The 11,194-nt window shown below is 37.0% G+C and overlaps 1 protein-coding gene across 2 annotated transcripts; it reads right to left on the reverse strand.

The window, feature by feature from the left end:
- Positions 1-1,901: 1,901 nt before the first annotated feature.
- Positions 1,902-5,364, reverse strand: LOC109049687 (nuclear factor interleukin-3-regulated protein-like). 2 transcript variants are annotated; one of them, XM_019067349.2, is made up of 2 exons: positions 5,075-5,364; positions 1,902-4,226 (listed from the first exon to the last, which is right to left on the reverse strand). In XM_019067349.2, the coding sequence occupies exon 2, from the start codon at positions 4,110-4,112 to the stop codon at positions 2,985-2,987; it is 1,128 nt and encodes a 375-aa protein (XP_018922894.1). In that variant the 5' UTR covers positions 4,113-4,226; positions 5,075-5,364; the 3' UTR covers positions 1,902-2,984. The 2 variants fall into 2 exon arrangements, with proteins under 2 accessions (XP_018922894.1, XP_018922893.1); XM_019067348.2 differs by having other exon boundaries at positions 1,902-4,229; positions 5,075-5,353.
- Positions 5,365-11,194: the final 5,830 nt, after the last annotated feature.

An 11,194-nucleotide genomic window follows, 5' to 3' on the forward strand; every position in this document is an offset into this window, starting at 1 on the left:
AAAACAAACAAACAGGAAATTTAGCAAATAGTACTTAACAGATATTTTAACATTGATGATAATGAGAATATAATAATAATAATAATAATAATAATAATAATAATTATTAATAATTATTATTATTATTATTATTATTATTATTGATCATAATAATAAGCCCTATGATAATAAAAATTACATTGATGGTACTAAATAAATAAATAAATAAATAAATACAACTATTTGTTTTGTTTTGTTTTGTTTTATTTTACAGTGAAATATGACCTGGGAATTTTCTTGACAGCTTTTGTAAAGAATCCCCCATGTGCTGATCTAAATAGGAAAAAAGGACTGGCAAGATAATTATTTGTTTTCTAATATAAATTAAGAAAACATGTCTCCCTTTCCTTACTGATTGAAGTCACAGACACGGTAGTATTGTAAAGATGACCTTAAACTCAGATGTGGCCCGCTGTCCCCTCCCCCAACTCCTTCAACCCCCTCCCCCCCCCACCCGTCCCAACGTGCCCAGCATCGTTTGCTGGAAGAGGTTTCCATGGCAACCGTCGCGCTACTTTCCTTACGTCAGGCCAAGCCTTCCACTGAATGCGTGAGTGATGGAGATCAGCCAGTCGCGGGTCAGTGGACTAGTGGAACAGGAATGTCAAGGACGTGTATCATGAATGTGTGGAAGTTAAAGAGCTTGCAGAGCTTGTTCAAGAAAAGCTCTGTCTTGTTTTAGAGTTTAGCTCCTTAAATAGACTTGCATCTATTTATATGCTCTTACGTCACCAGACAGGTCTCAGCTGAGCTCAGATCTCAGGGGACTGAGGTATATTTGGTGTCGGATGTTTATTCTTAGTCTAAAGGAAGTACAGGGAAATGTCAAGGTGTAACTTGATCTTGAATCAGGTGATTTGGTCGTGCAAATCTGTGTGTGTCATGTAATTCGGTTTATATTATTAATGCTGTGCACGTGACTGTGTGAGTGCGTATACTTGATTGGAAATACAAAATGATCTGCTGACCTCTTGTGGATTGTGGTAGTGTTGCAAGAACAAATGTGGATTATAGGCCTGTAAAATATATACTGAAAATGGAAAAGGATTAAGATCATTCAAATCAAAAGCATGCAGAGTAGGTGACAAATATATAAATAAATAAGATTTATTAAACTTTTTAAGGGAGCAATGGATTCTTTACTGTACTCTGTACACACATTGGAATGTACTCAACTTGAAATGATTTTTCAAAGTTTTAAAAATAGATTATTGGAATGCATTTTACAAGAAAATGCTATTTCAGCTTTTTAAATTTCAAAATTTCATGTTTAATTCAATGTTACTTTGCCATTTCTTTGTAACTCTGAAATTTAGTTTTGTTTTTACAAAAATTCTTTAATTGTTGTCAATGCTTAATATATTTTAGATTTTTTTTTTAAAGAAATTCTTTCAAGAAATATCGTAAACATACGTAACAATCAACAACACATACATAATAGGATTAAATTAGGTACACTGCATGTGGTTTTCAATTACAAACCTGCTTTCTCAGAAACATAACATCTGTGTTGGTATATTGAGACATCTAAGAAGTCATTGCCCCCAGAGCTTTGAATATTTCTGTTCAAACTTCATGTATACTAAGCAGAGGTGATGGTCCATGAGAATTGCACTTGTGTACATGTCAAAACATTGTCCTGGCTTATTCTGGGAATTCAGAATTCACAGATGGTTCTCAGATTTTAATGCGAGGGAATTTGTTTAAAAAAAACACATGAAACCACTGTTTTAGCTGTGCGAGACCTCAAGACAAGTAAATGTATACTCTATATATTATTAGCTCTAGAACATTTGTATTAAATGATTGATAGCAAATAAGCTGTTCAAATTAAGCTTTAGTTTAATAATAAAAGGCAAACAAACAGTTCAAATATTTATTCACACAAACATGTCATGTATATTCACTGTACAGATACACAAGAACTCACAAGACAACAGAAATGTTACCATCAAAATGCAAGTAACAGTGTAGGTCAATTAGATATTATCCTGGTCTGGACAACGTCAGTAATCTGTATGAAAAAAAAATGCAGTCATTCAGTGCTGAGTTGCTACTGGTTCATGATAATAATGAAAATTACATTATTTTCCCCTTCCTGGTGTTTCCTCAACTGCATTAATCAGGATATATGATGCAGAAAAAAAAAAAAAAACCCTATTTATACTTATACTTCATTCATAAATCTGTCAAACCACAGGAGGAATATTACAGTGTGAAGACTATCAGGCTTACATCGCATCTCCTCTCACTTACTGACAAGTGTTGAACTAGTGTTGACACAATAAAGGAATGACGTTACAACGGAGGATGTTATGCTTTCTTTTTAATTTACAGTGGCAGACAGGTCTGTGGGTGCAGACATTGTTTTACTGGAGCCTGAGGCGTTTTTTTGAGCAAGTTCACAGTGTTTGAAGCAAAAGTACCAACTGAACGAATTGAGGTGAGGTGTTGTAGCTGACATTTGTCAATGCCACTGGAATGCTCTTGCATGTCCCTGAATGCAAGTTGAAGGAAGGGGGAAAAAAGTCATTATCCACCTTATTAATAACATAAGAGTGGAGCACGGCCATTTGTAACTTGAATGTCTGAGGCTTCCGGAGTCATTTGCTTCCAGGCTATTATGCTGCTTGATATTGCAAACTGGTAACTCTTATTGTATTTTTAGTTAGTATCATAATCTTAAACACTCTGGTTTGTGGTGCAAATAGTTTTACTGTTTACTGCACTTTGCTATTATATATGAACCAGAAGTCTCGCACATACATAGAAAATAGCTTACTTCCGCATTGCAAAATAAGGTGGATATGCAAGTTCTGTTTGGTTATGACCGCGTCTGAAGAGGTAGTGATGCACATGCTGCGTTCTTTCCATTCATAATCTATGGACGTTCATGAATTCGACTGTGAATATCTGCAGTGTTTGAGTGCACTCTTTACAAAGTCTTAATTTGTTTTGGTGAGCAACTGCTCGGAGAAGAGCTTTTTGAGCTGGGCCACTTCCTCGCTGAGAGAGCTGAGCTGAGATTTGAGCATGCTGTTCTCGGCTTGGTATTGAGATTCGCTTGGGTTCACACTGTGGCTGTAATTCCTGTACTGCTGCTGCTGCTGCTGTAGTGGCATGACTTTTCGGGTGTCTTCTCCGTCTTGTGGTGTCCAGTAACCTGCTCCTTCAGTTGTACCCAAAAGGTTGTGAACCCTAGGGCCCACTGTGGGAAGCACAGGACTTTGTCGGTCTCCGGGGTTGTCGCATTCGCCACCGCCTGGAGACTTAAACCTAAGCTTGTGCGGAAGACTCTTCATACTGTCCACTGACTCCATCCGGTTGGATGACATGGTGATGTGTCCCGTTGCTAAAACATCAGCTGAGGAGTGATGTGACTCGTAACCCAGTTCATCTGCTTGGTGCGGAGACAACTTTCCATGGTCACTTAATCTGTCCTCAAAGAAGACGGGACTACCAACACTGGACCCACCGGGTGTGGAGAAACCAGAGTCTTCTGACATACTGCTCGTATCTCTGATACTTCGGCCAGATTGCGGTCCGCTTTGGGACTGATTTGACAATACTGGACCAGATTGGTGAGCGCCATCCCCACGTGGAAGGTAGTAATGTGGCGCCGAAGGTTGTGGGACGCAGGATCCTGTTGTGAGCGGAAGTATGGAAGCGTTCGAGGGATCTTTAATGAGGCCAAAGCGAAATTTCAGTGCGAGCATTTCCGCTCGTAACCTGGCGTTCTCCTCGAGCAGCGCCAGCACGCGGTTTTCCAGCACCATGTCATTTACACGCCGTTTCTCACGAGAGCGCTTTGCGGCTTCGTTGTTCTTCCTGCGCTTGTCCCAGTAGCCCTCATCCTTCTTCTCGTAAGGAATAAACTCCCGCTTGCGCCTCACAGAGGTGATGTTTTCTGAACCTGTGTCTTTGCGTTTAAGCGGCGACGATCGGCCCAGTAGCGAGCGTGCAAGCAAACTGCTTGACGTCAGGATGGACACAGCTTCATCTGTGAAAGACATTGTGCTACTGGGAGCAGTCGCATTTAACACCCTCATCTCCTGAGATGACTCTTCAAACATCTTAAGGTGGTTGCTGTTGTTTTTTTCTCAGTTGCGATGTTAAAAGTTGTGATTCGCGTGTGAATGTGGTTTTCAGGGCAATCTCAGATGTTATGGATGAATCAGTGGCTCCACCTGCTGGCAGAAAGGGCACAATGATATCCCGTCAGTTACGTAAGATCAGTTACAACACAATGTTATGTAACTTCATTACCTCCCAGTGGCAAAGCACAGTACGTTCTTGCGACACCGCATAATAACGAGGTTAAGGAGTGTACAGTTAGCTATATAGGCACCTTAAGCAAAGTGACATCAACAAATGAACGTTCTCACGTGCCGAGTTAAATACACAGCACGTGAATTTCATCACATAGACTAGTTTTTATTTTAACAACAGTAAACAGCTACTTCATATAAACTAGAAATGCCTTCTCTCAGAATTCCCGTGTTGGCCTCTTTGCGGAACAGCGTGCGCGCGATTGAATCTGATCTTCTTCCTGTCCCAGTGAGTCACTTTCATCATGGGATCCTGCCTTACTCAACACACCAGGTTCTGTTACATTACTACAGATTTAAAAATTTTTTTTTTTTTTTTACATAATATAGAAAGCTATATGTTAACAACCTTTCCACGTACAAAAATAAAGACTAACAAAAACGAAATCAGCGGAATAAACATGATAATACGCCTAAATAAATAGTTGGTAAAAGTTAACATTTCGGAATATATATAAAGTTAGTGGCTGTTTTGGTTTTAGCTGGTCTAGATGGTCCAAGTCATATTTGCACCAGATACAACTTTTGGTAGGCTACATGTCCCAAAACAACGGATTTTCCAACAGGGATGGCTATAATTTGTCTATATATATGCTATAGTTCAGCACGAGTCATACAACTTGCATCTGTCAGATATATAGATTATACTTTTATAGGCTACACAAATACATGTGGACTTTAATACAGAATTACAAAAAGCATATTACCATTATAAATCGTCGCGTAATTCTGTTCAGGAAGTCTTCGGTTCAAATCGTTTTCAGTGACTTTCGTTCCGCGGTCAGTCCGGTTTCGCTTTTCTCCGGTTAAAGTCAAACGGACTGTTAGCTCCGTTCAGTCGTTCCGTGTCTGTTGCGCCTGCAACGCGCGCGGCCCCTATTTGTGTCTTTGGTCCATCAGGTTCAGTCGAGGACGCTCCATCACCCCGTCTGAACCACATGTGTGTGAGTGGATGAACGGACCGCCCCCTACGCACGCAGGACCCTCCCCTTCTCTCTAATCTCTCCCTCGTTACAGTTTTCGTCAGAATAATCTTTTCGAAAGCATTAAGTAATATTGCCCAATCTCCCCCCGCCCTCTCCACTCTCCTCGTGTGTCCTGAAAACAGACTGTTGTCCTCAATAAATGCACAGGAACTATATTTAGACTAGTGACGCGGGGCCAGCTGTCCTTTTTTCAAGACAGCACTGAGGTAAATGCCACAACAAGCTATAAAACACTCCGATTATATGTTGCTTTGATAAAACCCCCTTTGCTCTGTGTAAACTGCCTTAACGTTATGCAATGGTAAAACACTGATGTGGTAATCATGGTATGTGTACCTTCTCATACTATCACTTTACCATGGTGGAATTTAAGTATGGTTCTGTATCTGTTTTTAAACAACTACTGGTTTCCAAAGAATACAGAAATTCAGCCATCACAGAAACAGTAATGCCAAGGCAAGAGTATTTATAAATAAATATATTAATATAGCACATTTCAAACACAAAGACACTTGAAGACCTTTATATATGGGCAAGAAAACACTTGTGAAATTTAGCTCCTAATATAGTAAGTATATAAATGGATCAGTAGATTATTATAATATGAGTGATTTATACAGTGTTCAGTTACTCATGCTATGAAGCTTGTTTTCTTACATGTAGACTGTTTACCTACTGTATGTAAAATTAGTCAAATTGAATTCCTAAAGGCCTATTTGCATTTAAAACCCAGTTGTTTTGTGTTAAACAACCAATACTGAAACATGCCAAAAAATCGGATACAGGCTATTGTTCAACAATAAAGAGATATTTCACCCTCAAATGAAACTTGTCGTCATTTACTCACCCTCCACTTGATTCAAATGCAAAAAGAAGATAATTTGAAGAATGTTGGTGACTAAAAAGTTGACTTCCATAGTATTTACTGTTAAATCTTTGGTTACCAAGATTCTTCAAAATATCTTCTTAGAGGTCTGGAACATGTGGACAGTGAGTAAATGATAACAATTTACATTTTTTGGTGAACTATCCCTTTAAATGAATAAACGTGGGTCCAATTATCACATACTGTAGCCAAGTGTATCTGCAATTCACCTAAATCTTTATTGTGCTTTGTCCTTCAAATTAAAATCTCATTGACCCTGGCATAATATCTCCACTGACAGACAGTGTGTGCTTACACAACGGCTCTCATAGCACTGAGAAACTGGAGAGAAAGCAAAACTGACAGCATGCATGCTTGTTGCATGCCATGTGGAACAGCAATATGTTCATCTTGCTGAAACAAACAAACAAACAATCCTGCTGATTATAGCATGGCCTCATCTTCTAAGGCAGTGTGTAACCTCCTGCTCTTGATTTGTGAAAGCCACACAAGTGTTTTTAAACTGCATTAGAGTGATCAGATCAGCTCTGGGCCATCTGCTGCAGCAACTGACACTACATGAGGCAGATGAGAGATTTTTACATGAGAATTTATAGTAACTTGTGCTTGAGATGGCATAATCTGGGCAATGCACTCATGAGAAGATGCATTTTTGTTCTGCCAAACTGTTTATTATTGCAACAGTCTGATTAGCACTTGATTCATGGTGCCACTAAAACACCACAGCCCCATATGACCTGTTTGGTATCAGAGGGGTAACATGAGATTTCACAATACAAACTCCAAAATCGGTGACGACACATGAATTTATAAATCCATTCATCCATCCAAAATGAGTGGCTGAAGACTTTTTCCCCAAAATTAAAATCCTATCATCATTTTCTCATCCTCATGTCATCCAAAACTTATGTTATATATATATATATATATATATATATATATATATATATATGTATATATATATATATATATATATATATATATATATTCTGTTGAACACAAAAGTAGATGTTTTGCAGAGTTTCCAGGCAAACACACTATTACAGTAGTGTAAAACTGCTCCATATGACTCTATTCCAAGTCTTCTGAAACCACAAGATAGCGTCAGGTGAGAAAATGAATTAAAATTACATTTTACATGTACTAGAATACTATTGGATATATATATACCATATTTTATATAGTACATCCTACTTAACCTGCATACATACAATACACTCATGTAAAGCAATTATAGCAAATCCCAACGGCGTGATTGTTTATATATCGTACCAAAATGTAAACTATTATCACACAGCTCTATAAAGTTGGATATATATTATGTCCAACTTTGCATACAAGTGTACACTTCAGAAAATGTAACAATATTATCACCCAGTTTTTTTATATACATTTCAATATACAAGTAAACAAAATACAAATAATATTTAAACTATACAAATAATTTAAACTTGACTATTGCACTTTATATTGATTCATTGTGTGAATCCTATGCATTAGATTAAATATTACCATAGATTTTCCTTTTTTTCCCAGATTTTTTTTTTTAAAGCTAGCAGCATTATTCAGTCATTTTGTGATTAAACTCATATAAACTTTCAGCATTAATGATCACTTAAACATACATTTTGTACACTTGATGGATCAGATATTATTATAAACTTTGTTTCACTGTGGCCATGGCTGATTGTCATTGGTCCAACTAACAACAGCCCTTTTCAGGCAGAAAAACTGGGGGAAAGGTCGCTTATCTTACACTGTGGTACAGTGACACCAGTAAATCCTAAAATGACTTTTAACCTTATTACATTAACATGTAAATATTTAATCGTGTGCCTGCTCTCTGTGACATAATCAAGTTTTGACCTTGTTTGATTTTAAAGTGTACAAATGCTCTACCAAAGTGCTTGTTCATTCATAAACATTTTGGTTTTCTTGGAAATGTTTAATTCCAAAAAGAACAGTCGTTTAAATAAGTAGAAGCTGGATGTTCTGTAAATTCCTCTGTGTTTATGTGTGAGTGTGTGTTAGAGCTGGAGCAGGTGCCCTGAGTTAATCCAGACTGGCTCAGGCTTTAACACATTGACACACTTAGCTGTTCAACCTCAGCCTACCCTTGAAACAAACCGGGTAAACACAAGAGAAGGGTTATCACTGTGGTGAAAGAGGTGCTCTGAACGCTCGAGGCATGGCAAACACGTGTATGTGAAGATCCTCATTGATCCAGGTCAACGCTCAGGGTCTGGTTACGCATGAACTCATCATATATAAAGAAGAGGGTTCAGGTTGTAACAGGAAATGTTTCTGAGCTCTACTCTCATTTTTATAGAATTGTAATTTGCCTTTTTAAAATAATCACTAAATAACATCACTAGATATTTCAAAGCTTGTGTTTACATGAAAATAATAAGACTGTCTGTTGGTGTTGATCATGTACTGTGTGTATGAGATACCGCCTCAGAGCATTTTCAACAATCAGTGTAGCTCTTTTATGTTATTTCAGAGAACAAAATGTCTGAATCTGTGAGAGTAACAACAAAGCATCCTCATCTAACCTCTTGCTTGTTTACCAGTTCATGCGAGGACTTAACTGCAAACCCCTCCTCTCTCTGTTTCTCTGTTCTTTAATGGGGAAGAAAGCATTCAAATTGGTATTGCAAAAGACAAGACAAACTTTGCAAAATAAATATAGTGCCAATAGAATAAGATGTTAATGTTAAGAAAGTAATTAATGAATTTAACAAAAAGAATAAATTATGGAAGAATGAAATACAGACAAATGCTGGCATTTGGTTCTATGACTATTTTGTCCATTCATTTTCTCCAAAGGGTTTGTTTCCATCAATAAAGAGTTTTAGGCCTTGAACCAGCCAGTTATGTGTTAAATAATTGCTTAAAAACTTTGATTTGAACCAAAAAAGAAGCTTAAATCAGACTATCATGACCAATGAAAAACCCATCCCATTATGAATGATGTAATCAAGTGAAAATTGATGATGCAATATACATTTATTCAATGCACTTGTAGGCTGGAATACACAAAAAAGAGATTTGAAAACACTAGGAATCATACCTTTAGTGACGAAGGAAAAACTGGCCATCATACACTAAATGACTGAAGATCACACACTAAGTTGTTCTGATCACAACAGGAATGCTGAAACGAGCATCGGCAAAAAAAAAAAAAAAGGGGCTCAAAATATACATTTTTGTTTGATATCCTCAGACTGGATGGAATCATAGTCTGACACAAAAAACAAAAAACAAAAAAAACACAGCCTTGGACCATCATACACTATATGTGATTTTCTATAAAATCTGTCAACTCAAATTTACACACTGGCTCTGGCTTTCGGCAATTAGCATCTACTTCTCCAGACTGTAGATAGGGGCAAAAATCTCGGCAAAAGTCACGTAGTGAATTTCAGCCTTAAGTAACATGAATTTCTACTGGAGAATGTGGTTTATTTGGTCATGTAATGCATACTTGAATGTTTTTGAAAAGTGCATATATACATGGAATAACTAAATTAGTGGAAAAGAGAAAGCTGCTTACTGTCAGCTCTGCATGTATACACAGGCTAAAATATACTGCTAACACAGTGCATGTAACTCCACTTTCATGTCTTAAACAGTTTTATTGCAATGCATATTTTTTTCTGTTTTGCATGTAAACATAGTTTGAGAACAAGTAAAAAAAATGTGGTTAACACAAGCTCAAGATATTTTTATTTTCACGGTTTATTCTATACGGAGCCCCACACATGACATGCAAGAAAAAATAAATAAATCGTGCACACGATTTACTAATTCATTCCCTCACTGCACTAAAACATGCAAAAAATTACTATTTTGTTCCCTCAATTTTCTAATTCATTCCCTTGATTTGCTAAATCACACACAATTTACTAATTCGTTTTCTCGATTTATAAATCGTGTGCACGATTTAGCAAATCGAGGGAACCAATTAGTAACTCGTGCGCACAATTTATAAATCGATGGAACGAAATAGTAAATCGTGCACACAATTTAACCGACTATTTTTTTCCTGCATGTCATGTACAGGGCTCCGTAATTCTACAACATAAATCAGTAATACCTTGCGATTTTTTTTTTCTTTTTTTTTTTTTCTTTTTACTCTTCTTAAAATAGTCAGCTACTATGAAGTAGCTAAATGGGACTAGAGGTTGTTGGGGACATTAATCATCATCACACCAAAATAGGTAAACTTATCTACTCACTTGTCTGCATTAACAGACTCATTGTGTTCATAATCACACTCTTGCACACTACTGTAACTCAAACTTATTATTTTTCAAAAATAATTATAAAAAAGACTGAAAGAGTTGATGGAAGCTTACTGATGGTGACAAAGTCATGATACTCGTAGTAGATTGTTTAGAGCGTGCATTTAGCTTTTTACTTCTGATGATTGTATTAAGGTTTCAAAATTGAAGTTGTCTTCATTTGTGAAGATTATCATGATGAAAAAAATGTGTAAGAATCATATACGTTTGTTGGTGACGGAGCTTATTTCCTGCAATAATACAAAAGCCAATGGAAAGACCTTATTGGGTTTTTGACGAGGGAACCAGGGTGCTTAGGACATCCAGGGTGGCCTATAAAAATGTCATCCCTACAGCACTCTATAGGCCTAAGTAGTTTGAGAGTTAGGGACTCGATTATGTCATTCAAAACAGTGGGTGTGCACAGATGCGCTTTTTTGCTGCAGTTCACGTTTCCATGGTAACAGCGACTGAGTAGTTAATTTGGTACATTTAAACACATTTAAAAACAAAGTTAAAATCAAACTGACTTGTAGCTTTTAGAAGATTATCTTTTAGCAATCGCCTGAATTACTCTATAGTGATAATAATCAAATCTTGCAACACATGCAACAACAACCAAAACATTTGAACAAACACTTTCGTCTAATCCTAATTAGGACAGATGAC

Source organism: Cyprinus carpio, chromosome A3 (genome assembly GCF_018340385.1).
Source record: "Cyprinus carpio isolate SPL01 chromosome A3, ASM1834038v1, whole genome shotgun sequence".
Taxonomy (NCBI): Eukaryota; Metazoa; Chordata; class Actinopteri; order Cypriniformes; family Cyprinidae; genus Cyprinus; species Cyprinus carpio.